Here is a 27,259-nt window from a genome sequence, read left to right on the forward strand (position 1 = left end):
GCTGCCACCCTCGGGTTCTCGCAAGTCCCCGTGGGCCAGGGCTCCCAGCAGGGTGTCACCTGGCAGTAGTGTGGTGATCCAATCGGGCGCTGTGGAAGACAAGCCAAACTTTTCATCCTTCTGGGCTCTGTCCATGAGATCACATTAAGATAATGATGCTTCAAACCAATGAAACTGTCAGCCTCGTGTCCGAGGGGACCTGAGCGAGGGCCCCGCGGCCCCGCTGAGGACTCCTGTCTTGAGGCTGTGTGCCAGGCCCAAGGGGTGCGGAATAATTGTAATTAACGGAGCTGGAGTCGGGTTGGCGTTAGAGTTGAGTTTAAACCCTGAAGTCGGTGACCCTGCGATTGCACTGAGCTTGGTGGCCAGGGACTAGCAGGAATGGGGAGTGGCTGCAGGTGGGCGCAGGGATCCTTTTTGGGGGGATGAGGTGGAATTAGATGGTGATGCTGGTTGCACAACCTCATGAATTTACTGAAAACCACTGAACAGTGTGCTTTAAAGGGATGGATTTCATGGCATGTGAATTCTATCTCAACTTTTTAGAAAAAATCCCTGAAGTTCGTGTGGGGAGGAAGACAGGGAAGGGGAAGCAGCAGGATTGTCGGGGTCCCGCAGGACGACGGCAGAATGGGTGGGGAGGAGGCCTGGGCCCCGTGCCCGGCGAGCTAGGAAAAATGGAAGACCACGGTCTGGTTGGGCAAAGAGCTAACATCTGTGACGCAGCTCTGAGGAATGAAATGACAAGAGGTGGGGCGGTGGCGGCAAAAATGGAGCATAAAACTGATCAGCCCTAACTGGTTTGGCTCAGTGGATAGAGTGTCAGCCTGCGAACTGAAGGGTCCCAGGTTCGATTCCGGTCAAGGGCATGTACCTCGGTTGCGGGCACATCCCCAGTAGAGGGTGTGCAGGAGGCAGCTGATGGATGTTTCTCTCTCATCGATGTTTCTAACTCTCTATCCCTCTCCCTCCCTCTCTGTAAAAAATCAATAAAATATATATTTTTTTAAACTGATCATTGGAGACATTGGAAAGGATCCATGGGATGTGGGGCTTCAGTCATCCAAATGTTGGGGTCTGGTCTCCAACATCCGGGTGCAGGGCTGGCCTGGTGAGCACCTGGGTGGAATGCTCCTCCTTCCCTGCCTCCCTGCCTGGAGGCGGACCTCCTGGCCGCCGTGGTCTTGCTGCCCCTGGGTCGTCCTTGGGCGCCGTTGTGGGGAGAGGTTAGTTAATGCCTGGGCTTGACTGTGGCTTCTGTGTCCCAGGTTGGACTGGTGTACATGTTCAACCTCATCGTGGGCACCGGCGCGCTCACCATGCCCAAGGCCTTCGCCTCTGCTGGGTGGCTTGTCAGCCTGTTCCTGCTGGTGTTCCTGGGCTTCATGAGGTAAGAGGCTGTCACTTGGGGCTCGGGGCTGGGGGCTGGGGGCCGGGGCAAAGCTGAGCAGCCTGCCCAGGAAGCGCAGGGAGGTGGGGAAGCGTCCTTGGGGGCAGGAAGATGTTGGTGATGAGTCTTCAACAAGGTGGCTGGGGGGAGGGGAGGGGGGGAAGGGGGAGGTACAAAGGTCTCCAGTGCCTCCTGCGTTGCACAGCCCTGACCAGCTAAAACGGGAGACTGGAATGTCTCACGTGGTTCCTCCCCGGCCGGGGTGCCTCCCCTCATGTACATTCTTGAGGAAATACCACCGAGCCACAGGAGAAGAATCTGATAGTTGTTGAAGGTGCCGGGGAATCGGTTTGGAATTTAGAATTTGCTTCAGATAGTTCATGGAGTAGTAAATGGTAAACATGGCACTCGCGTAGCCGGGTATTGCCCTCACCTGCCTCGTGCCCGGCAGCACCCAGGAGGCCGATGCCTCCCAGCCCTCCAGGGTCCTGCTCCCGGAGCCACGTGGGGGATGCAGGCAGGCAGGTCTGACGCTGGTTAGCAGTGCCCAGGCTGGTGAGGGATTCAGGACGAAGCCCTCTCCCCCGGGTGGGAATCCACAAGCTCTAAGAAAGAGGAGGGAGGCACCACCTGTCAACACCCCGGAAAGGTGACACCAGGCGGAGAGGTGACACCTCGCGGTCCTCAGGTGCTGGTACCCCACTGAGCAGCACGGAGCCCTGCCCTGCACTCTCCTTTTCGGTGGGAGACAGGCAGTGAGGAGTAAGATAACAAGTAAACCGCAGAGTCAGTTAGAAGGTGATGTAGTAACAATGAGACAAAACCCCACAAACATAGTGGGGGAGGGCGGGTGATCACAGTTTCAGGTCGGTGCTCAGGGGTCACGGAGGCAGCGTTTAAGCAGATGGCCAGGAGAGAGGAGTGGAAGAACGGAACATGGGTAGTTGAAGCCGACTGAGACCTTGAGAGGCTCAGGGGGGGTAGGAGAATGCCCGAGTTCTTCAGTCCGTTCATGCCTTATCGTTAGGGCGGTTTGGGGGCCAACCTTGGTGCTATTGGCTCATAATGACGTACGTACTGTGAGCCTTGGCAGCCAAGAGCCCTAAAAGTCCTTGTCCTTCTGTGACTCTGCTGTCCCCTCTAAAGGCCCTTCAGCACCGGCAGCCGTCTGAGTGGGGAGTGATTATTGGGGGCCCCGGGTAGGGGCCACCATGCCCCCGCCTTGCTCACCCCATTTATATTTGAACATGATCAATGAGTTGGCTTTGTGCAACCGTGAGAAGCCTCTTCATGCCTTAATTAAGATTGATTTTAGTTTTACTTCCAAAAAGAAGGGAAAATCTAAAGCCTTAAAATGGTCACTTAGGCAGGATAATGAGAAACCGTCCTAGGAGATGCTGAGCTGGCTGCCCGCCCCCAGCCTGGAGTGGATATGGATTTAACTCCTATCGCACCTGCCACCTGACTGCTGGGCTGAGGAGTCTGCCTAGGGCAGGTGACAGCCCTCAGAGGGCTCAGGGTCAAGTCCAGCGGCAGAGCCGTGCTGTCCAGGTGGTGGTGGCAGGGACAGAGCCCTCCCTCAGGTCTGTGGCGGGAAGGCCGCCTCCCCTGTGCCTCCTGCCGACAGAAGCATCCGTGCGTCCCAGCTGTCGTCTCGGCCTCTCCGGTTTCTTTACGAGGAAGAGAAAGGGTGATTTGTCACTGTAGTCTGACTTCTCGGCAAATGTCTGGTGCCGCCTCCCAGCCTCTCTTTTGATGGAGGCCATAAAAATGCAAGCTTATTTTCATATTAGCCAGGGTATTAGGAAAGTGAAAATACACCACCCCCAAAAGGGCGGCAAGGACAGGTTCCAGAGCCAAGTGATCCTTTTCCATTATCCTGCCTGTGCTCTGTCATCAGCATGTGTCATTGGAACTTGACCGTGTGCCTGTGTCCCAGCAAGGAGAGTGGAGGCTGCCTCTGCCCTTCCCGGCACCTTGCGGGCCCGTGAACCTGCCTCCTCCTTCTGACCTAGAGCACCAGGTGGGGTCTGTCCTCCCACCCCTGCCCCCAAAGGCCCCTTTTTGGTGTGCGGTACTGCATGGCCCTGTGTCGCCTCTGCTGTGCGTCCGAAACACCTTTTACATGGGGACGGGGACATCAAGGCAAGCACACGAGGCAGCCCGTGTACACACACACACACACACACACACATGCACACGCACACGCACACACTTCTGATCAGGCCAGACCCACCGTGAGAGTTTCCCAGGAAACAGCTCCACGGAGGGACAGGGCTTCGGTCTGGCCAGGTTGTTGGTCCAGTCCGGTCTTGAAATGACTCTTCCTTTTTCTTTGTTCCTCCTCTAACCCTCCCGCCTGCCTTTGGCGATTCACGCGTGGCCTTCCCCTGCAGCTTTGTGACGACGACCTTTGTGGTGGAGGCCATGGCGGCAGCCAACGCGCAGCTCCGCTGGAAGAGGATGGAGAACCACCAGGTGCGCCCGTTGCCCTTGTCTCCGGGCCGTGCCCCGCCCGCTCGTGTGCCACTCACTGGCCAGTCCTTTCCCCCCGATGCGTGGAGGACCCGTGTCCACAGCGCTGCTAGGGACCCTGCCCCGAGCAAAAGCTTAGCAGCCACCTAAGCTCAGAACGCCTGCGGCCTCTGCTCTTTCCAGTTTGCCTCCGGGTCCCTCCTGCCCCACCCTGACCCAGCTGAGTCCCGCTGAGCTTCTGCACCGGGGTCTGTGCCGTGGCCTTGGACCCGACGTCCGAGTGTGCCTGCGCCTTCTAATGTGACCGAGGGGACGTGCCGAGAGCTTCCCAATCAGATCCCTTCCAGAAAGAAATAACAGGAGGCGGGTGCTCCGTTGTCACGGGGTTTCCTGCCGTAACGGACCCCTTTCCTGTGCTTGTCCCCTCCCTGCGCGCCCCGTCCTAGGAAGACGACGACAGCTCCTCCGCCGCCTCTGACAGCGACAGTCTGGTCCAGGACAGCTACGAGCGGGCAGAGCAACGGCCCATCCTGTCTGTGCGTAAGTCTTGGGGCTCCTGGCCGGCCTGCACTTCCCTGGGGCCACAGGGTCCCTTTCCCCGCGGGGAGGACTGGGGAGTCTCTGCAGAGACCCCGTGGCCCTTCTCGCCTGCAGGTGGCTCCTGGGAAGGCTCCCTGATAAAGAAGGAGTCCAGACCCCGGCTTCCCCCTGCAGGCTCAGCACTTAGTAACGCTTGCAGCTTGGGCAAGTTGCCTAACCTGGGCACCCCAGCTTCCCACCTCAGCTGCCGTTGTGGGAATAATGAAATACCTGTCTCAGTGCTGGTGCACACTGGGCGTGCCAGTACATCTAGGGTCTCCGAGTTCTCTCCTTCCTCCCGTCCCACCACACACACGCACACGCACACGCACACGCACTTGCACTGCACATGCCCGAGAGTCTGATCCCGGCTCTGGCCGAGCAAGGGCTAAGCGTCCCCTTCTGACCCCACGACCAGCATCCCTGAGGTCCCTTTCTAGATATTTTGAACCATAAGCATTAAGAAAAGTTTTCTCAAGAGTTTAAAACGCGGGATTTCATTATTCTGGAGAGTTCTGAGCTCAGTCGCCCCTTCTAGAAGCCAAGTGAACCGACCTCCTCCCCTTCCTTGTCCTCTGGCTCCACAGAGAGACGCGGCTCTCCGAACCTTTTTGAAATCACAGACCGCGTGGAAATGGGACAGATGGCCTCCATGTTCTTCAGTAAAGGTACAGTTACTTCCAAGGCGGCGAGGGGGGGGCTCACACTCCTCCTGACCCGGGCGCTTGGAATGAGGGTCCCGCCTGGACAGTGGGCCGGGGCAGGCGACGGGAGGAGCGGATTGCTGACCGGCTCCCAGTGCTCTGAGCAGCCAGCTGCCGAGAGGCCTGGGCGGCTTCAGGTGGTTTCCTTGGATTCCTCTTCGTCATCGGCGCTAGGAATAGGGAGGCGGCTGCTTATCTCCTGCTGAACCCAGAGGTCGGGAGTCCTAAGCAGCTGCCCAAGGACGGGGACCCATGAAGGCCGGCTGGTCATGTGCCTCTTGCTTGATTGCCTCTGACTGGTCTCTCTGCTTCTGGACTCTTCTGTGTCGAGGCTTCGCTGCCTGTGTTCTCGGTCTCTTCCTGGTGGCCAGCAGAGGGCGCTGGGAGCCCGTGCACAGGGCCGCTGTCTGGGATCTGAGCGCCTAAGAACCTCTCCCCACTCTCTACCTGCGCACTGCACGGCTTGGGATTCCTGCCCTTCCCTCCGGGGGCTCGGCTACAAGCTGACAGGACCCAACGAGCTCAGGTGCTGAGTTGTTGGGTGTTTCACCGAAACACCCTATGCCTCCGTGGCCAATCTTGTTCTTTTGGAAGAGGAGCTATGCAAGAGTGTCGTTTTTTAATGCTCAGACCTGTTTTTCCTTCTTAGAGTCCAACACATCTGACATCCTTGCCTTTGCAGTTCCCCTGGGAGATTTCTGCCCCTTTGCCGGAGCCCCTGGCTGCAGCGGGGGGCGTTGCCACCCGCTCTTTTCCGTTTTGAACGTGGCTGAACTAACTTAGAGCTGGGGTGGGGATGGGGGTGTAGGAACTGGAAGCTTCTTGCTGCTTTTTAGGGCACTGAGTGTTCTCTTCCCCCCTGGTGGTGTGATGGGACTGTCTAGTCCAAAAGGTTGTCAGCAGCAGCCAAAGGTGGCCCGAGCGTCCGCTCCCATCCCCCGTGCCAGCCTCACAGAGGGTTTCCAGGATTCACGAAAACCAGATCGGTCGTGTCTGCCCACTTCTGTGTCGATTTGTTCCATTTCTGCCTCCCCCACCTCACTAGACTAAGATAAGAGATCGTAAACATGTCCCCCCGGGAACCATCCTTCCAACTGCAAGCTTTTGAAATAAATGCACATTAGATCCCGGCCGGTGTGGCTCAGTGATCGAGTGTCGACCTATGAACCAAGAGGTCACGGTTCAATTCCTGGTCAGAGCACAAACCCGGGTTGCGGGCTCAATTCTATCTCTCCCTCTCCTTTCCTCTCTGAAATCAATAAAAATAAATTTTTTTAAAAGTACGTTGGAGGGCAGACGCTTACCTTTTAAGCCTCCTTTCTGATTTGCGTGTTTTGTAGTCCGCACTGATTTCTTAAGAATTCTAGGAACTTGTGGTTTGGTTTTGTCTTCCCTCCCCGTGCGCTAGGCTCCTGGTTTACCTCGCAAGCCTATCTGTGTGCGAGCAGCGCCCGCTTAGAGGACGTCGTCTCCGGTTTCCACTCAGCACTGCTGCCGCTGGGCCGGACCACCCTTTGTCAGGGGGCCTGTCCTGTGTGCATTGGGTGCTGAGGAGCGTTTCTGCCCTCTGCACACTGGTTGCCAGCAGCACCTCCCAGCTATGACATTGTCAGATGTCCCCAGTAGGGGTTGCGGGACAAAATTGCCCCCCCCCCCCCCCCCCCCGTTGAAAACCACTGCTCTGCTCTCTTCCCGACTTACAGATTGTCACCAACCACCCTCACCAAAGGCCGCCACCCCCACAAAATGAGTCCAGCCTCATCTCTTGTCCTTAGGAATGCCGGGCCTCCAACATTGCCGTCCTCTCAGGAAATTCATTGATCTTCCAACATTTTGTGTCTTGTAATGAAATGTATTGATCAGGGAGGGCCAGAGGCAGTTTATAAACCGAGCTGACCCCGGATTCTGTGGCAGGTGAAGGAGAGGCTGGGAGGGGGAGTTCCTCCCTGATTCTGTGGCAGGTGAAGGAGAGGCTGGTGGCGGGGAGGGGAGTTCCTCGCTGCAGAAAGACAAGCTGGGGCGCGGGCTGTCCTTGGAGCCTGGGTGAGTGGCAGGCAGACCGCGGGGGCCACTGAGCTTGGACAGTGAGGCTGTCTGAGGCTCCTGGGCTCCTTCAAGGCTGTTTTTTCCTGGTCTTCTCCCCCCTACCCCCCTACCCCCAGATTCCTAGGAGCAGAGCCGCCCTCAGAGAGCCCAGGAGGAGCATGTCCCGGCTTTCCCCTGGGGCCCCGGAGGCTTTTCTGAGCCACCGGCATCGGGAGGCAGCTGTCACTTCATTTTTCTTTCTGTTCCCCGTGAAGCCAGCCACTTGAGATCAGTACCATCAAAATGAGCAGCCAGTCTGAACAGAGGTTTGAGACTGGCTGTCGGGCTGTGACCCTGGGGCTGCAGGGCCCAGACCTTTCTTCGGCGTCTTTATAGCTGGAGGCACGTGGCGTTTAGCGCCGGTGGAGTCCTCACTGTATGGGGTTGGAGGCGGTCAGGGTGTTGGGAAGTGAGACCAATGGGATCAGGACCAGAGCCTGCACTCCCAGCTCCGAGTGCAGGCCCCTCCTGCAGGTCAGGGGACCAGGGTTCGCCCCTGCACAGAGAGCCCCATGTGCCCCGCCAGAGCCTGCGTCCGCCCTGGCCACGCTTCGTAAGGAGAGTGGCCCACCTGGAGCACCGCTGCTGCGCTGCCTCTCCCAGCACCTCTCCTCGCACGCCTGGCCACCCCACCCTCCGCGGCTTGGCCATTGGTCTTTGGAAATTGAGGGCTTTACCCTCCCGATTGTAGCTTTAGAAGCTGGGCTTTCTTACCTTCTCTGCTTTTCAATTCCCTGGCAGCATCTTCTGTCTTAGAGCCTGGGCTTGGCTGTAAAGGGGGCTCTGGCCCAGGGGCCTCACCCAGGACATCTCTTCTCCTCCCCTCCATCCCCTTCCCCTCCACCCCTTCCCCAGACACCCTGTCCCGAGCCTGAAGGTGCCTCTGGTTCCTCCCCAGCCAGCCCACGCCTCTCACTCACCTGGCACCTGTCTGGAGCCTCACTTAGCCCCTCTCGGGTGAAAGTCGTGAGCAGATGTGTCTCCTGCCTGCATTACAGTGTAGCTTTGGGGTCGTTTTCTCATCCTTTTGGGAGAGAATAGGAGCCAGGAGAACCAAAAGGTATGGGAGGGGTAGAAGCTGAGTCCTCTAAAAAGAATGCAACGCTCCTGTGGCTGCCTGACTGGTGACTTTGTTCCTTCCAGTGGGGGTCAACCTGTTCTATTTCTGCATCATCATCTACCTGTACGGGGACCTGGCCATCTACGCTGCCGCCGTGCCCTTCTCCCTCATGCAGGTGTCCTGGTGAGTGTCCCCTCCCCCCCCCACCCCCCTCGTGTTGCCACATGGGCTTCCTGGGCGGTCAGGGGAGGGTTTTCAGAGTAGAAACACACACCGAGTGAATCCGTCAGCACGACCCAGCCAGCTGTGCATACTGTCCCTCAGAGACCCACTCCACAGCTGTGCCCTGCCCTGCCCTGCCCCATCGGGAAGGTGACTGGGAATCCCCCGGGGGTGGGGGGGGGGTCCTGACGGTGCGACAGGAACAAGTGATGCATGCCCTAAAACCCAGGAATATTCGGTTTGTGGATCAAAAGCTGCTGTGGGGGGAGTGGGGAGCTCAGTGGTTGCCGGTGATTAATGATGTGACCTGCTGTGTGCTTCCAGCCAAGCGGGGAGGGCCCCTCTGAGCCCCTGTTCTCTTTATCAGCAGCGCCACTGGCAACGACTCCTGCGGTGTGGAGGCCGACACCAAGCACAACGACACGGACCTGTGCTGGGGGCCCCTGCGCCGAGGGGACGTCTACCGCGTCTACTTGGTGAGTGGCCTGGCGCCTGCCCGCGGCCCCGCCCCGCCTGGGCGTGTGGGCTGCCTCTCACCTCTGGCACAACCCTCCCGGGAGAAAGGTCTGTGTGGCTCCACACTCTGCTCATTACTGGGGCCTTGGTCCTGGCCAGAAGGTGGATCGTGTCACTAAGACTCTAGCCCCAGAGTGTCCTGGCGGCCAGCCTCCGTCGTATGTGGTGTGGAGTTGGCATTCCGGTCATTGCCAGCTCCAGGGCAGCAAACGTCGCTCGGGTTTTGAGGGGCAGTCTTAGCAAAGCCCCGTCGGAGTGAGTGCCAGGGCGACTTTTCTGGAGACGTCCATGCTTTGACCTCCCTCCTGGCCAGCCCAGGAGCATACGGTGGACCCCAGGTTTCCCGCGGGCAGGCAGGACTGAGCCATGTTAACTGGCTTTCCAGGGGGACCCTAGAGGCTTTTTTGAGCCACCAGCCTTCCCTGCCATCTGAGCTCCCCGTCTTCCCTGCTCCCCGCCCCCCCGCCGACAAGGGAAGATGATGAATCTCCAGGCTCCTTCTTGATTGCTTTGTGCCATTGGGCGGGGGCGGAGGGGAGGAGAAGTAATAAGATACAAAACCAGACAGTTATTTATCTCTGCCTGCTTTGCGGGCAGGACTGAGAAATGTTTCTCTTTGCCTTTTGCAGTATCTATTAATATTCTGCTTCCTCTTGGTCCTCAGCCTGACACACATTTCGGTGTGCTGGGTGACACACAGTTTGACACGTGGCCACTTAGCTGATTTGGAGAGTGAGCGATTCGGGGAGCCGGCCTCTTAAGTTAATTACGCCTATCCTGGCGAAGGTTCGCGCAGGCCCTGCCGGCTGTGTCGTTCGTTCGTTCGTTCGTTCGTTCGGGTCTGAATTCGTTAACCCCCGGGGCTGCTGAGTGGTTGTCCTGCCTTCCCCAGCCCCACCCCAGAGACCTACCAGAGGAGTCCTGTGGCCCAAACCCTGGGAGAGAAGTTTTCCCTCTGCATTTCCGGAGCCTTCGCACGGTCTGTGTTTCTTCTCTCCCACGTTCGGCTCTGGCTGGGAATTGATCTTTTAGTGGAAATGCATCTGAGCTCCTACCCCCTTCCCTGCCTCCCCACCTTGGGGGTGGGCAGCCAGGAGAGCCCAGGTCTGTTAGCCTCTTAGCATTGCAACAGACAGCGATTGGTAACATTAGCAAAAGTACCAGGAAGTGTAGCAACCCATCTGGATCTCTAACTGGCACGGGCAGGCTCACACAGACACGGAGCGTGTGGGCAGAGGGGCGATGCAGAGCCCTCGGGTGGGTCTTTCCCAGGGGGCCGTTGGCCCCTGTGCAGGCTCTGCCCGGCACATCCCCCTCCCACGGCAAAAGAGATCCGGAGCCTGGGAATCTTGGCTGCTGCTGTTGGCCGGGTGAATTATTTAGAAGCATCATCACTGTCTTACTCGATTGTTCCTGCACTTCTTCCTGCAAACCTTCCACATCCTGGAAGCCTCGCTCCCCGAATCTCAATAACTCCGACCGAACAGAAGGAACCTTCAGGAAAGCAGACGGGCATTAATTACTGCCTTCGCCGCCCAGATACGTGCTTATAGCTCCTACAGCTAATTGCCACCGGGCCTGCAAAAGCTGTAGAAACAGGAGGGGGACGGGGAGCGGACACGGCCTGTTCTCTCTGGGCTATTGCTGCCTCCCACCGTGCCCACTGCTGGGGGCTCGGGGCTGCTGGAATGTCTGCAGTTCCGACGTGCTCCCCCCCCCACCCCCCCCACCCCCCGTTTTGGAGAGTTCACGGCAGGGGGGCCGTGCCTTTGTCTCCAGAGTTACTTCACAGCTTTGCGTGTGGCTCCCAGGTCCCTGGCTGCTGCAGGACAGTGTCTCCCGACCCTAAGTCCCTAAGCACTGGGTGCTCTGCGTCCCTTTTTCTGAGATGGGAGGGGCAAAGCGAGTGGAGAAGGGGTCGGCAGGTGTGGGTTCCTTCCTGAGTCCTGGGGTCTCTGTTGCTCGTGTTGATGGCATCTTCCCCAGCGGCCTCTTTGGATCATGGGGAACCAAGGTCGTCCTTCCCCTTGCCCCCCAGTCACCCTCGTTCAGAAGGTTGTCCTTCCCTTCTGGAGGCTCCCGTGCCCCTCTCTGTGCCCCTCTCTTCCAGCCGTTTCTGACTTTGCTGCCAGCCAGGCTTCACCCAAGTGTCGGGCAAGGCAGCGAGCGGACTAAAAGCGCCCTTCCCACCCCGGCACAGCCCTCTCTCTGTCCTGGGCAGAAGGTGCACCTGTCTGGGCCTGCGTGTTTGAAAGGGCCTCCTGGTGACCACTCCTTCATTGCTATTCCGGGACAGTCTGTTCTGGGGATAAAGGTACAGGCTTTCATTTTGCGGTTTAATTTTCAGAGCCTGCTGCGTTGCACACGCAGAATGAGAATATTGGGGATATTAACTCCGTGTGCAGCGTCAGGACCACACACAGGGAGGGAGCTTTCTCTCCCAGCAGCTCCCGGTCCCCTCTCCAAGCCCTTGACCTTAACGAGTGGAAAATTCCTCCTCCCCTCGCGCACCTGGCCACCCCACCCACGTCCTGCGAGTGCAGTGCAGCCGGCGTGAGTGAGTTTCTCCCTCTCCCTCCTCGGAGGGGCCGCATCACAGGGTGTGGGAGGTGGGGGTCCTGTGAGTCAGGTGGCTCCCCAGGGCGCCCCAGCAAGTGGCCGCAGCTGGAGCCAGCAGCGACCCAGCCCTGTTATGAGGACCCATGAGAACTGACATCAGGACCTACTTTCAGGCCTCAGCGTCTCAGGACCCCACCCGCCGCCCCTCCTGCTCCTTTGAAGGATCAACGAGCAAAGTGCTCTTTCAAACCCGCAACCTTGCCTCGGGCTGGATATCTTGGGATGCTTTCTGCAGAGCTTCTGCGGCTTTGGGAGCAAACAAAGCCGGAATTTAGCATTTCATTCCTTCCTCTACAGTGAGCAGGTGCCAGGGACCCGGTGAAGTGCTAGGATGCTCCGTAAATCAGTCCAGTCCAGGCTCAGACTGTCCCCAGTGCCCGGGAACCAGAACATGGGTTGCAGTCCCCGAGAGTCAAGGGCACGGCCAAGTGTTCCTGTTTCGCCTCCTCATACCCACAGTGCTTCCCAGCCTGCTCTTCACCTCCTCTGCCCAGGGCCTGGGCCCCGTCACTGCCTCCTCCTTTGCAGTGTCAGAGGGAAGCCTGGGGGGACGTGGGACTCCCCAAGTGCTGAAGGCTCCTGGCCAGTCACAGGAGCAGCAACCGCCATTCACAGGTGGACGGGCTGCTGGGTCACCAGCAGCCCAGCAGGCACGGGCCGAGCAGAGCTGGGAGCGCAGATGGCAGAAGGGAGCTCATCCCGGCTGGAGACTCGGCCGCACACGGCGGTATGGGGGGGGGGGGGGGTGCTTGTGGGCTGCCTTGGAACAGGGTAAGGTCACCCTGGCTTGCCACCCTGCCTTGAATGCAGGAGCTGTGAGAGCCACCTCCAGGGCATGGGCGACCAGGGAGAGAGATGCAGGTGCCTGGCCAGTGACCCGCCACCCTCTGCCAGACAGAGGGCTTCTCCCCAGACTCCCTCCGGAAATGCCCCTGAAGAAGCAGGTGTGTGTTGGGGGCCGAGGGGGAGTTCTGTCTGCTGGACTCGCTCTTCCTAGAGCAGAGAGTCTGGGAACTGGCTCAAGGCAACATCAGAAGGGTCCCCCGGGCCTTCCCTGAGAATCCTGGGTTCTCTTTCTCTGCCGGGAGGCGTGTCCTCTGATTCCCTCTTGGGTCCTTCTTACTCGGCGACACTTGCCACTGACCATTTGCAGCACTTAGAACAGTGTGCAGCCCGCTTTTCAAACCAGCTGTTCTTTCCTAAAACAGTACTGTCTGAGGGGAACGCATCCTTTGGGGGGCCCTAAGGGAGAAGTGCACCCCGGGCAGTGGTGTGCCAGGCCGTGACTGGTTCTTCCTGCTGGGGTTTGTCTTGCATTGGCGTAGCATGTTGCCAGCTACCTTCTCGTTTCTGATTTGGTCCTCGGGCCATGCAGTAAGGTCCGTGACATCTTATCCCCATTTTACAGCAGAAAAAAAAAAAAAAAAGCTGAGGCTTGGAGGCTGTGACTTCCCCCAGGGCCACAGAGCTGAGGCAGAGCCTGGGGCCCTGCTCCTCGGCCCCTCAGCCACGACCTCTGGCCCGGGTGACAGACCTGCTCAGCTAGCAGGGCAGCCCCGCTGCCAGGCCCAGGGAGGAGGGGGCCGGGGAGACGCGGCCCGAGGAAGGTGCCTGTGCAGTGATCCGCGTCCGCACATCCTGCGCGTCACCGGATTGATTAGCTGTCGCTCCGGCCGCCCCTCGCTCGGCTCTAGATAGCGAAGCGGCGCTGGAACAGAAGGCGCCTTCCCAAGGACGTGTCCCTCCCTGCCACGTCCCCCCTGTTCTTCCAGCATCGCCGCCGTGCCCTGGGGCTGTGACATCTGCTAATAAGTGGGTCACCGCTGCCATCACTTGAGTACGTATTCTTACCAGTTGTGGGGCAGGAGGTGGCCTAGAGGCCTCAGGACCAGTGAGGGGGGAGGTTGGGGTGGAGCAGGTTTCAGCAACGGCAGTGACTTCACAGGACGTGGAGACTCGGGGACACTGCTGTTCACCTGCAGGGGCAGGCGCCCCAGAGCACAACTCCAGCAGGATACGGCATCAGCGCTGCCCGTGTTTGCACGGTGTCAGGGACCTGGAGTGGAATGAAGCCCCGTGAGCTAGGAAGGTGCCCCCCACTGGAGGCTAGCAGGACTGGCAGGACAGTGAGCTGTCCTCGTGGGGGCGTCTGGTGGGGTGGCTGAGTCTGGAGACAGAGCAGGGTCCTACGCTCAGTGAACGGCCAGTGGCAGCTTCCCTCTCTGGCTGGCACCCCCACCCCCAAATATGAAGCAAGCCGAGAGGAGATTTGCTCACGGGCTGGGGCATCCGAGCACCTCCTTCAGAGGAGGGTGCCTGTTCGGGGACCTACCAGGGAGGCCCACCTTGTTTCTTTCCCTTTCATTCTTCCTCCCACAATGCACTTCTTGTCAGCTCCTCCTCGTTCAGTTCTGGAGGCTCCCGAAAGGGCGGTGTGGTCTTGCCTCTCACTCTTCTCCCCACTTGCCGGTGGGAAGATGCCAGTCACGCTGGGCGGCCACTGTAGGTGCAGTAAGCGGAGCGGCTCTCCTGGCCACGCCCCTGCCTGGCCAACCCCAGGAGCGGGGTCTGCAGTGTCTTCCACCAGCTCCTCTGGCGTGTGTGGGCGTGACCTCTGGGGGGACCCCTGTCCCCGTGTACGGCCCCCTCCCCTCAGTTGGTGACCCTCTGCTTTCATCTCATGATCCCGGGTCTCAAGGAAGAACGAATTTCTGCCCACACCCCAAATGCGTGCACCCACTACCCAAACAGTCCCCTCTGATGCTGAGTGAACCTGAACTTCAGCCAGCGATCAGCACTCGGATTGAAGTGACTGACGTTAAAGGATTAGCTGCTCTCTTTCTTTTTCAAGAAAATCAATAATACAGGGACAGGCCGGTGTTTTTCTTTCTGTCTTTTTTTATTTTTTTCCTGTGGAGCTGTCTGTGTATCTCGTCCCGGGAGTGGCTCCTTGTGGCTTGGTGTGCTTCCCAGCCCCAGCCCCAGCCTTTCTAGATGAGTCCCGATTACTCTGTCACTCACCCCAGCGCCATGCTTGTCTAGCACACTGTCACCAAGGGACCTCGTGAGTCCCCACTATCTCATCACCCCACTGCCGCTGCTCGGTCGGCACCGCCGCCAGCCTTCCCCGGTGCCTGCCCCGCTGCTGCCCAGCATTGCTCTGGGCCAGCCCCCCCTTTCCCAGGAGGTGGGGTCGCGCCTCCCTGAGCCCCAGTACCACCGTCTGGGCGCCTTTGGGTGTTTGGCCCGCTCCCTCCAGCTCAGTGAGAGAGTTGTTCGCCGTGGTCGGTACCTGCCACCCCAGCTTAGAGGACGATGCTCAACCCGCCGCGCCCCTTTCTCCACGCTCCCAGTAAAGACACCAGGTCATGGGAACCTGGATCACTAGCCCGGGGGCGTGGTTTCTGCTGGACAATCCCCCGCCCCTCCCGCGGGCCTCAGACGCTGCCCTTTGACCTTAGTCGAGGTCCTGCTGAGTAAAGGGAACATGGTTCTGGCTCTTGAATTTTGCCCCAGACCCCGTCCCCACGCTGGCAGTGTAAGTGCCCCCCTGCCCCGTCTCCGTCCCCGTGGTCTGGAAAGTAATGAGTACATCTTGCAAATACCACTCACCCGAGCAAGCCGGCTTTGTTCCTGGGCAGTGGGAAGAGGTCCGTTTGACTTGTCTGGTTTCTCACCCTTTCTCCTTGTGCCATAACCTTGCCGCTGCCCCAAGCATACTCAGCCTTACTCAGCAACGCTTAATAAACCCCATTATATGAATATCCAAATGCATAAAGCAGACTGGGGGTGGCGATGATTGGTTACAAAACGAGTCGTTACTTTACAGCAGGGCTGCCACGGGTTCCTCTCCAGCGCTTAGTTCCCCTCGTGCGTGCGTTTAAAATGTTACTCTGTGAAAATGGAGCCTTTATGAATTGGACATTCAGAAGCCCGGCTCTTGTCTAGAGAGGCATCCATATGTTCATGCGCAAAAGTGCAGAAACCTGAGCCCCAGTTCCGGCAGAAATAGGCATCATGGGCAGCCCCCCGGCAAGAGAGCGCTGGGGACACACGCCCGGGCTGGAGGCTCCGTGGAGCGTAAGGACATGCCCACGGCCCACGCTCCTGCACAGGCCAGCTTGTTGGGAAGCTTCCAAACCAGTCTCCGCGGGGAGCCTCATCCCTGCGGGGACCTTCTGCACTGCGCTTTTCTGGGACCGTTTTTATCGCACATCACCCCGGTCCAGGCAGCTCGGAGCTTGAGGCTCGAGCCTTCCCTGTCAGGGAGTTGCCCGTCGGGGTGCAAGCCTGGTGCTCCTGGTCGCTGACCCGTGTGTGTTCAGTCTTTGCCCCTCGGAAGCTGCTCCAGGCGAACTCCTGCCGCGCTGCCACCAGGCCGTCTCCGCTCTGCGGCCCTCCGCATCCACACCTCCATTTCTGGGCCAGGGGCTAAAAATGGCTTTGTATTCTATAAGGAAATGTCCTGGTCGTTGATTTCAGATCCCTTGCTCCCCTCCACCCACCCCCCCACCCCCCCTTTTGTTTTTTTTGTTTTTTGCTTTCCCAAAAATGCAGGGAAAAACTAGTCCAGCAGTTCTCAACCTGTGGGGTCGCGACCCCTTTGGGGGTCGAACGACCCTTTCACAGGGGTCACCTAAGACCATCGGAAAACACATATATAATTACATATTGTTTTTGTGACTAATCACTATGCTTTAATGATGTTCAATTTGTAACAATGAAATTGGGCGTCACCACAACATGAGGAACTGTATTAAAGAGTCGCGGCATTAGGAAGGTTGAGAACCACTGCTGTGGTCTAAAGAATCCAGCAGCCTCCTCGTAGTCCTAAGTCATCTGGAATGTCCTTAAATGTCTTGTGCTAACTAGAATGGAAACGATGCCAAACCCCTTTCCTCCCCCGGCTCGTGCCTCCCTGATGCTCAGCTTCCGTGGATGAGTGCAGTGTCCTGGCGAGGGCCCTGCAGCACCCGGTGCTGCGCCTCTCCCTGAAGGCAGCGCGCTCTGCCTTCCAGGGTGTCTGTCAGAAGCGGAATCGGGTGTCTTTCTGGAATGGTGCCCCAGGGCCTCGGCAATAATTGTTTAATTAAATAAAGCACTCATTCCAAAGTAATAACCGTGCCCCTCCGTGGGGCTGGCTTCCTAGCCGGCAGCCTGCCTCGCAGACCGTGCAGAGGATAAAAGTGTCTGTGGGCACGTTCTCCAGTCTGCAGGCTGGCCCCGAGGGCACAGCGGAGCGAGAACCCCTGAGGGTCTACAGGAGCTGCAGAAAGGTGCCTGGGGCACGGGCATGATGGGCATGAGGCGGAGATGAGCAATTAGGGCGCGCATTAATGACTAATTGCTGATTAATTAGCATGAGCTCCGGATGCCGGTGGATTAGCTGAGAGTAGACCAAGGTCCATTTTAATAAGCCTGCAAGTTCAGGGGAGGTGCGGCGGGGGGTGTTGCTGAGCAGATGCTCTGTGGCATGTGTGAGCCCAGGGCACAGGCCGCGGCAGGCATAGCGGGTTTGCCAGGGGAAGAACTTCCTGTAGGCGCGATTGAGACGTTCTCTGGAAACCGTGACAAGATCAGGGAAGAGGCTGCTGGGCCAGGTGCTGGGTGCTGCCCAGGGCTGGAGGACACACACACACATACACACACACACACAACCTGGGGCATCCAAGCAGTTCTGGCACCTTCTTCCTCACCAATGCGGGCAGGTAGCCGGCCTCAGGAGCCCGGCCCGCTCTTGCCCTTCCCCCAGGTCAGGAGTAGGAGCCTCCACTGTGTCTCAGAGTTTGGTTCCAGGACCAACTGGCATGAGAACGCCTTCAGGCTCTGGTTAAAAGTAGAGATTCCTGCCCTAACCGGTTTGGCTCAGTGGATAAAGCATCAGCCTGCAGACTAAAGGGTCCCGGGTTTGATTCCGGTCAAGGGCATGTACCTTGGTTGCGGGCACATCCCCAGTGGGGGGTGTGCAGGAGGCAGCTGATTGATGTTTCTCTCTCATTGATGTTTCAAACTCTATCCCTCTCCCTTCCTCTCTGTAAAAAATCAATTAAAAAATATACATATTTTTTTAAAAGTAGAGATTCCTAGGTCTCACCCCAGGCCCCATGGAGCAGAATCTAAGGCTGCAGGGCCAGGAATCTGCGTTTGGACCAGTTCTGAGGAGGGTCCCCTAGAGGACCCTTCTCAGGCGTAAATGGTCCTGTCAGCCTGGCTGCCCTTAGAGCAGCGGTTCTCAACCTGTGGGTCACACCCCTTTGGGGGTCGAACGACCCTTTCACAGGGGTCGCCTAAGACCATCGGAAAACACATATATAATTACATATTGTTTTTGTGATTAATCACTATGCTTTAATTATGTTCAATTTGTAACAATGAAATTGGGGGTCACCACAACATGAGGAACTGTATTAAAGGGTCGTGGCATTAGGAAGGTTGAGAACCACTGCCTTAGAGAATGGCTGCCCAGTGTATCTGTGAAGGCAGCGGCCAGAGGCCTCCTGGGCCTTGCCCCTACCAGGGACAGGCGGTGCCCAGGTTATTAGTAAACCCTGGGGTCCATGCCTCAGGCACTCGGTGCAGACAGGCAGCGTTGCCTGCTCTGATCGGACGCTTCCAGACTCTTAGGGCTCCAGCACCATCCCTTTGCCGGCGCCTGCCTTGTTACCTGGGACTGACAAGTCCCTCTGGGGTCCCTCCGGATGGTGCTCTGGGCTTCCTCTCGGAGCCCGCCGTGTGCCAGTCACTGAGTGTCCATGAGGGAGGACGCTGGGGCTGTTGGTCTAGTTTCTGTAGCCAGTTCCCCAGAGCAGTTAACCAGCTCGCCTGGCGTGCTGTCTCCTGCCTTCCCACCTCCAAGGTTACTCAGTGCCGGCAGACTCCTGTTCCAATCCCGCTCTGTGCGGGTCTATTTCGAGGTCGCACGTCAGCGGGGAAGGGGTGGAGCCAGCTGGGCTCCCGTGTTCTGGGCACCTGACTCCCTTCCCTCCCTGCCCCCAGCTCCAGCTCGGCACCCCCCCCCCCCCCGCCCTTCCTGCTCAGAGACAGCGGTAGAGCTAGAGCGAGTAAGGAAGGGAAGGAGTGGAGAGCATCTGCAGTGATCACCTGGCACCTCTCCTCGAGCGGCTCGAGCACCAGGCAGTGGAGGTGACAGAGAGCGATGGCTCTGCCTCCTCACAGGCACCACAAGCAATCAGATTCCTACGGGAAACTAGAGATGCAGACAGACAGCCCTGCAGGCTGAGGCCCATGGGGCGCGCACACCGCTCATCGCCAAGGGTGTCTGAGCAGCTGGGTTCCTGGCAGGCAGGTGGTGGTGAGGGCCGGGGGTGGGGGAGCTTTTTTCCAAGAGGACTGAGGGACAGGATTGATGACCCAGAGGCTCCCCCCCCCCCCCCCCCCCGTCACTCATGACACAGTCCATGGGGTATAGAGCACTCCCGACCTACCTGTTCCCAAGTCCTGGTGTTCTAAGGACCTGTCAGGACCAGCTGGCCCCCCTCCCCAATGGCCGTTCCCAGCCCTGAGTCGTGTGGCCAGGCAGGTGAGTTCCTCCAGCTTTCTCTGTGCAAGGCAGCCACCCGCCTCCCACAGGCCAGCCCTCCAGGAGCAGCCCTCGGGGGAACCGTGTGCCCATCTCTCCCTTGGCTGGCATTCCGCATAAACGGTTTGATTCTCCACCACAGGTTTCAGTGGCTAAAAGTGAGAGCCAGTAAACTGGGCCTCGGTCCCGGGAGTTGTCATCTTTGCATCTGCTCACTCAGCCCACGGAGAGGAGCGAGGTCGCTGCTCTCTCTGAGCTTCCAAACTCCCCGCGGGGAAAGCCCTGCCTCCCCTATAGACCCGTTTCCTTTGGCCACAGAGGGTTTATCACTGCCTGCCCTGGACATGTCACCTTCCTCACACCGGTCCCCTGGGGCTCGCTGCAGGGACCTGAGGGCGTAGTCACGCATTTGCCACCACAGCCCAGCTGGGTGGACAGGCACGTTCTCTCCCTGCCTCCCAGACCTGTGGCTCAAAGGACGAAAGTCGTTTCAAACCTCCCCTCAGCAGAGAGGACCCCCACGCAGGGGACGCGCTGTGTGCGTCCACAGTCCTGCTCCCTGGCCCCTCCCAGCATGAGGATGGCCCGAGGTCATGGTATTTCATTCTTTCAGCCCTAGTGACTCCAGTGCATCCGACTGTCGTGTCCCTGCTCAAAACCCTTCAGAGGCGCCTCTGTGCAAGGCGGTGTCTGAATTCACGTGGCACAGTCTGCTCCAGTCTCCTTCTGGGACTTTCTCTCACCACTGCCCCACCTCGCTGGCCAGTGTCCTCCGAAGATGCCCTTCACGAGCCTTGCTTCCTGCAGACGGAGCTCGGATCCCTGCCCGAGACTCCTGCAGCACACGCCTGTCCCCTCCCGCCGTGGCCTTCCTGGGACCTGTTCATGGGACTTGTGTGCGTGTGCTGCTGCTCTGCCTCACTGTGAGCTCCACGGGCAGGGCTCTCCTTACCCACCTTTGTGTCTGGAGCCAGCCTGGGGCCTCACAGCGACTCGCTCCGGGAATGTCTGAGTGGATGAGACTGCCCTCGGGTGGCCTGCCACCGCTGGGTCTGTGGGCAGGTTCTTCCGTCAGCCCTCGACCTGCTCACGCCCAGGGCTCACCACAGCTGGCGGCCACCCTCCAGCCAGAAAAACTCCATGTCTCGCCGGCCCCTTCTTTCCTGGAGACCCGGTCACCCTCTGCTCTGCACTGCAGGACAGGAGCCACCCACCCTCAGCAGGGCCATAGGGACACCCTGCCTTTGGGACAGGAGGTGGAGGGGGCTCACCACCCATCTGTCTCTCCGACTTCTCTTTGGTACCTGCAAGGTGAGCAGTGAGATGTTTGAGCAGGTGTCAGATCTGGTTCTCCAGGCACAGGCCCCAGCCTCCCGCCTCCCACCTGTTTCACGCCCCTTCCCACGGCCTCAGGCACACGCACCTCGGCCCCACCCAGCGCCTTGTCATGTCCTGACGCCCACCTCGTTCAAGTCCGGCCTGTCTTTTCCCCTGGACATGGGGCGTGCTCTCTCACGCGATGAGAAGCCAAGCTGTCCTTTATAAACCCCGGTGGCTGACAGTCATTGAGTGAGTGACTGTGTGGGTTTTCCACAATATTTATCTTTTCCACCCAAACCACAAAGGTTGTAGCTTGGGCATCAAATCCTTGGAATTCTGCCCACCATCCAGTACCATCTGGCCTTTCAGCTGCAAAAGAGACAACACAAGTCCACAGTCTTGTCCAATAAGAAGGCCAGGGGGACCGCAGCGGTGCCAGGCGGACGCCTTTGGGCTGGCCCAGCCCCCAAGGAGCCTGGGGGGGATAGACCCCTCCAGGGCAGACTCACCGCCTGTGGGCAGGCAGGGACGCGCCCTAAAGAGGGACCGGGCAGGGGGCCTGAAGCCCGTTGTCCCTCCCGGGTCCTCGCTGCCTCGGAACTCGCTTCCCTCTTTTGGATGAAGCCCCAGACGTTGTCACTCTCGTTGGGAAAATGAAAACTCCCAAACCAAAATGCTCAGAGCCACGCGAGCAATAAAAATAGAATCCTTGAACGTCTTCACTGCACTGCAAGGACGCGTGGGAAGTTCAGCTCCCGGGGAGGGAGGGGCTCCCGCTGCGTTGCCATTAACCCCAATTAGCTCTTAACCCCCAGCTCCCCACAAGGACAGCCCTGTAGTCTGGGCATCAGTGTCCTTGACCACTTAGTCTTAGAGTCACCTCCAGGGGGGTCCAGACCACGCAGCTGTGCCATCGGCACGCTGCCCCCTGCGCCCCAGCTAGCCCCGGCCCCCAGCAGTCAGCCCCCGCAGGTCAGCACTCGCCATGCAATCTTCTAAGACCTGTTGCTTCCTCGCCCTGTTACAGAGCGCGCCCGCTGGCAGGAGGGGGGTGAAGGGGAAGCCAAGGCCTGAATTCTTGGCTCCTGGAGGCTCCATCTCACGACACGGGAGCCACAAACAAACCCTTTATTTTCACAGGGAAATAAAACTGGCCATCGAGCAAGTCAGCTTCAGTTTTATTTATTTTTAATATATTGTTATTGATTTCAGAGAGGAAGAAAGAGGAAAAGAGATAGAAACATCCATGAGAGGGAATCATTGATCGGCTGCCTCCTGCACACCCCCCACTGGGGACCGAGCCCACAGCCTGGGCATGTGCCCCTGACCGGAATCAAACCTGGGACCCTTCAGTCCACAGGTCGATGCTCAATCCATTGAGCCAACCCCTCCAGGGCCAGCCTCAGTGTTAGAGGCACCACGGAAGCAGTGCCTTCGCGCCTCATGGCCACTGCTGGCCTCACAACCGTTGGCGTTCGTCCCCAAGGATGCTGCCCTTGGCTCACGTCTGGGTCAGGGGACGGGCTGGGAGGAATAACCCCAGCTGACTGTCCTGTCTTCTAGAATATTCCCTCACGGTTACTTGTTGCAGAAGGTAATTGGTTCCCGTGCTTAGGGCATTTGTCCTGTGTCGTGGCCGTCACTGTAGCACGTCCTTCCCTTCTATCTTCCCTTTCCTCCGAGAACAGCGCGCTCTCTGTCGCCCCCCCTTGAGGGGAGAGACATGGACTGCGCACAAGGGGACCTGCAGCCCTGGGATGCGACGCCATCCCGGGACAGCTTGGACGCGGCGGGGTGGTCCGCAGGAGCAGCTGGGGAGACGGGGCCGAGGCTGATGCGATGGATCCGCAGGCGGAAGGCGGGGCCCCGAGGGTGTGCAGTCCGTTCGCTGGGGTTCAGTTGGGGATTGGCTCCTAGTTTTAAGCTTCCGGATTAGGAAACATGCAGAAGAATTTGGGGATGGGGAGAGAGGCATCGAGCTGCTTTGCTTTTGTGCTGATGTTGACACGCGCACCCCCACTTTCCCATTTTGTGCAGTTAAGCAAGGACACAGTGCCTGCCTATCCTGGGCTCTGGGTGTGCAACAGGACTGAGTGGCGCTGGAGCCTTCCCCCCGCAGTGCGGTGGGCTGTAGGGGTAACACTCGAGTCGGAGGGAGGCAGGTGGGGGACGCAGCTCCGTCTCAGCAGGTCTGAGCTGAGCCCCTGACTTACAGATCCACCTCTGAGGGAGCATCGCGTGTGGCTCCCATTCCCTAGCGGGTACTGGCTTTTTATTTCTTCTTTTTTAAAAGGAAAGGGCCGCATGTGGCTGTACTGCGTTCAGAGATGAGTTCTGTCCGTACTGGACCATCGGGACGCTGTCCCCTGTGCCCTGCCCCCTTTCTTCCTGAAGACCTGGCAGCCCCGCGCTGCTACTCTGAATCCTCCATCCTTCCCCAGTCGGAAGCAGCCCTGCCATTGCCCAGCCGGCTCTGGCTCATTTGCAGAGGACACCTGTTTCGCGATGAGCCCCAGCTTGTGCCGTGCGTCTGGGCCTGGGCGCACTCTGGTGTGGGAGCCAGCGGCCACGTGCAGGGGCTGCTGTGCGGCGGGCGGTCTGGGTGCACTTCCTCCGAGTGGCCCTGCACCCACCCTCCCCCGTGGCACAGTCAGCCTGTGGTCCTGAGCATTAAAAGAAAAAGAAACCGCATCCCAGCTGCCGCCCAGCCATGGATGTCGCAGCTGCTGAGCAGACGGGGCTCCCAGAAGAGCCCTTCACCACCTGTTCCCACTCGGAGGCTAGAACTGGACACGGAGTGCCCGGCGCAGGCAGGGGCGGGCCCTCGTCTGGGGCCTCTCAGCTCTCCTCCTGTCACTGCACAGGCACCTCACAGGCAGCTCTTACTCTGCCTCCTCGAGATGAGATGTGTCCCTACGTGTGGTCTCTTTAACTAGAGCAGCGGTTCTCAACCTGTGGGTCGCGACCCCTTTGGGGGTTGAACAACCCTTTCACAGGGGTCGCCTAAGACCATCAGAAAACATATATAATTACATATTGTTTTTGTGATTAGTCACTATGCTTTAATTATGTTCAATTTGTAACAATGAAAATACATCCTGCATATCAGATATTTACATTACGATTCCTAACAGTAGCAAAATTACAGTTATGAAGTAGCAACGAAAATAATTTTATGGTTGGGGGTCACCACAGCATGAGGAGCTGTATTAAAGGGTCGCGGCGTTCGGAAGGTTGAGAACCACTGGGCTAGCGGATGCTCTCGTGGGCTGGGTCCCGTCCGACAGGCTTATATGAATGGCCTCCTGGGTGGTAGGGTCTGGATAAACCTCTGCTGCGAGGAGGACGAAGGTGGGTTGGGCAGGAGGTGGCCTCCTGGAGGAAGGGCCTGGGCAGCCTGTGGAGGCGGAATCCCCTGCCTGGGGCTGGCTCTGCTCCTACCGCTCCCCCCGCCCATCCCCATGTTTACATAGCGGGACTTTCTAAAGCCCAGTCCTGAGCCTTCAGAGGTGAGAGCTGCCCTCCCACGTAGGCCACCCCCAGGAAACCCCCAGCACCCACAGCCGGAGCGCCCGTTTCAGTGGGAGACATCACAGGTCGGAGGCGAAAGGCTGACCACCTCGCCCCGGGCACAGTAGGCGTCCAGGTCAGGCCACGGTCACTGGGGGACTCTTGTGCCCAGGGGCTTCGTATGTGCCTTCCACATGACTACCCCTCCCTTCCCTCAGAAGGAAGCTCATCGGTGGACGGTCTCCCTGAAGCAGTCACTTTCCTAAATGACTCGCTGACAGCGCTGCTCACAGACTTGCTCGCGAAGCGGGGGTGATCCCGCCCCTTCCTGGCCCCCAGCCCCCTCCCTGGCCTGATGAGATGCTCTGTCTCCCCGGAACAGAAGCAGATCTGCTGCTGGGCCCCAGCGGAGCGGAAAGCTCTTGCCAGAAGCCTCCCAGCCCCGTGGACCACGGCCAGGCCCGCGACCCCCGCTAATTAGAGCCTTCTCAGCCGCCACTTTAGTCCTTCCTGCCATTCACTCGCACAGTGATGATGGGCTTGGATAAGAGGTCACAGCTTGTTCCACATCCTGCTCTCCGGGCCACGGGGGCGGTGGAGGGGCGGGCTCGGCCCCCCTTCTGTGGGGTCCCGCCTGCCTGGCACAGGGCAGACCCCGCAGCTGCGATATGTTCACCCAGATCACAGGACCGCCGGCTCCCCAGGGTGGGCCCCGCTCCCCACACTCGCCTTGGGAGCCGGCTGGCTGCGTCTCTCTGGCGAGTGTCATTAGCATTAACGTGGTAAAATGGCACCGTGTAAATGTTAATAAGGTCTGATGCCTCCGCCGCTTCCGAGTGGCAGATTGGAAATGGTGCCATCAGCGCAACGCCAACCAGCGGCGTTTAATTCCCCTCTCCCTGAGCACCCAATTTGGCGTGGAAATCCTGCCCTCCCCCTCCCAGCCCCAGGCTCCGCGGTGCCGCGTGTACCCCATTTTCTTTTGCAAAGAGGATTCGCATTTCCCTGTTAAGACAGGCTTTGGATTTCTTCATTTTTTTAAAGTAAACATTCGCTCTCCCCTGTTCTCCCAAGAGAAGAACCGAGGAGCCCGCAGTGCCCCCTCTCGGTCCGGCTCCCCCTCCCAGACTCTCCACGCCCCCTCCCGGGAGCGGCCCGGCTCTTCTGGGGCTGGGGTCCTTCTCCGAGGACCTGCCCCGGAAGCCAGGGGCTGTTCTCCCTGCTTCCCCTTCTCTGTCAGGTAAAAACATTGCTGGTTGCCTGGCTGGCGTGGCTCAGTGGTTGAGCCTCGACCTATGAACCAGGAGGTCACGGTTCGATTCCCAGTCAGGGCAAATGCCCCCTTACGGCTCGATCCCCAGTAGGGGGTGTGCAGGAGGCAGCTGATTTGTGATTCTCTCTCTCCCTCTCCCTTCCTCTCTCTGAAATCAATAATAATATTTTTTTAAAAACACACACACAAAACATCGCTGGTTAATGACATCCTGATTGAGCCTTTCCTCTGAGCCCTTCAGAATGGCGCCCCCTCCCCTCCACGTGTTGTCAGGACCCTGCCCCCTCCTCCCAGGAAGCCTTGAGTGCCCGAGGTGAGGTGTGGCTGGTGCCACTTCCCACCCTCCTCTTCTTGCCGCCTCAGACCTAATCCACACTCGGGCCCACTCAGTGCCAGGCCGTGCCTCCCTCGTCAGTGTTTGCTGAAGATAAGTGAATGGGTGACGTCCCCAGGGTGTCGCCTGGGACTTGCCTGGAAGCCCCTTTCCAGAAGCCTCAGGACAGTGAGTGTGAGGACGGGCAGAGAAGCATGGCTCTGGCTCCTGTGTGCATGACACAGGAAACTCACACGGATGCTGTCTGATCCCGGGGAGCCTCTGCAGTCCAGGTGCACCTGGGTCAGGACTGGCCCAGCCCGGGGCAGCGGCTGCGTGAACGGTGTGTGCTACACACACACACACACACACACACACACACACACACACACACGGCGTGCCTGGTACGGCCGGCCCCTGTGTCCCTCTCACTCTTATGTTTGTTGCCCAGGCTGTCTTCACGCTCCTCCTGGGACCCTTCACCTTCTTCGACGTCCAGAAGACCAAGTACCTGCAGATCCTGACCTCCCTGATGCGATGGGTCGGTGAGTCTGACAGCAGCTCCATCTCTCGCTTCTCCCCTCGGCCCTTCCTTCGCCCTCCGAGACAGCCAGGAACATGGTGCGGGTTCTGTGGGCTCCCCTCCCTTGGGGCAAGGAGGGGCCGTGCTCCGCCTGCCTTCCTACTGGTGGGGAAATTCAGTCCCGAAAAGTTACGTCACTTCACGATCAGGTAGTGTGGACGGAGCTGGAGCCAGGCCTGGGACTGCGGAGTCTGGGACCAGCCTCTTTCACACGCCCACGTCGGTTCCTCCTCACTGACCTGGACTGGAGGCTGGACCCCTGAAGGCCTGGGTCAGGGCCCTGCTCCCTTCGGGCATGAGAGCTGTGTCATAAACCAGCGGGTGTGGCGCCCCCCATTGCATCTCCAGCCACCAGGGTGTGAAGACCCCTCATCTACAGTGCCCTCTGACTGCCTGGCTCCCCTCTGAGCAGGAGCACTGCTTTCCGGGGTCGGGGGGTCTCCCCTTAAATCAGGTGTGTGGTGGGGTGCTCTTTCATTCCTCCACTGCATCCTGCCAGCCACCCTGGTGCCCGGGCTGCTGACCACGTGGACCCAGGACAAGAGGGTGTGGGCTCTCTGCTGCCCCCTCTGCTGGCACGTGCTCTGGGACCAGTTGCACACTTGTTTTTTTGTTTTAATATATATTCTTAATTGATTTCAGAGAGGACGGGAGAGAGAGAAACATTAATGATGAAAGAGAATCATTGATTGGCTGCCTGTACACCCCACACTGGGGATCGAGCCTGCAACCTGGGCATGTGCTTTGACCGGGAATCGAACCCATGACCTTCTGGTTCATGAGTTGACGCTGCAGGCTTGTTTTGATCTAAAAGCAAAACTCACTGTTGCTGTTCTGGTGGGGACTCCCCCTTCCTGTGAAAGAGGATGGTCCCAGACTCCCTCTGACCCCCGTCCCCCGCTCCCTCTCCCAGGCACCACCCCTCATCGCTCCGCATTGCAGCCGGCGCTCAGCACTAGGTCATGACAAGCTCAGACAGTTTCTGATCCAAATGATTTCCAGCAGTTCTGGCACCTGCAGTCCCCTGGTCCCCACTCGGGATGACAGACCCCAGCTTAAGGGGACTTCCG

The 27,259-nt window shown here is 58.8% G+C and overlaps 1 protein-coding gene across 1 annotated transcript in view; it reads left to right on the plus strand.

The window, feature by feature from the left end:
- TMEM104 (transmembrane protein 104) overlaps window positions 1-27,259 on the plus strand; it is a 40,111-nt gene that overhangs the window by 3,588 nt on the left and 9,264 nt on the right. The window contains exons 3-9 of the mRNA XM_081109511.1: window positions 1,269-1,390; window positions 3,787-3,868; window positions 4,312-4,405; window positions 5,032-5,112; window positions 8,377-8,476; window positions 8,883-8,991; window positions 26,058-26,151. Of these exons, the coding sequence (XP_080965637.1) occupies window positions 1,269-1,390; window positions 3,787-3,868; window positions 4,312-4,405; window positions 5,032-5,112; window positions 8,377-8,476; window positions 8,883-8,991; window positions 26,058-26,151 (682 nt within the window). The remainder of the gene's footprint in view (window positions 1-1,268; window positions 1,391-3,786; window positions 3,869-4,311; window positions 4,406-5,031; window positions 5,113-8,376; window positions 8,477-8,882; window positions 8,992-26,057; window positions 26,152-27,259) is intronic.

Source organism: Myotis nattereri (assembly GCF_964212035.1).
Source record: "Myotis nattereri genome assembly, chromosome: 16".
NCBI lineage: Eukaryota > Metazoa > Chordata > Mammalia > Chiroptera > Vespertilionidae > Myotis > Myotis nattereri.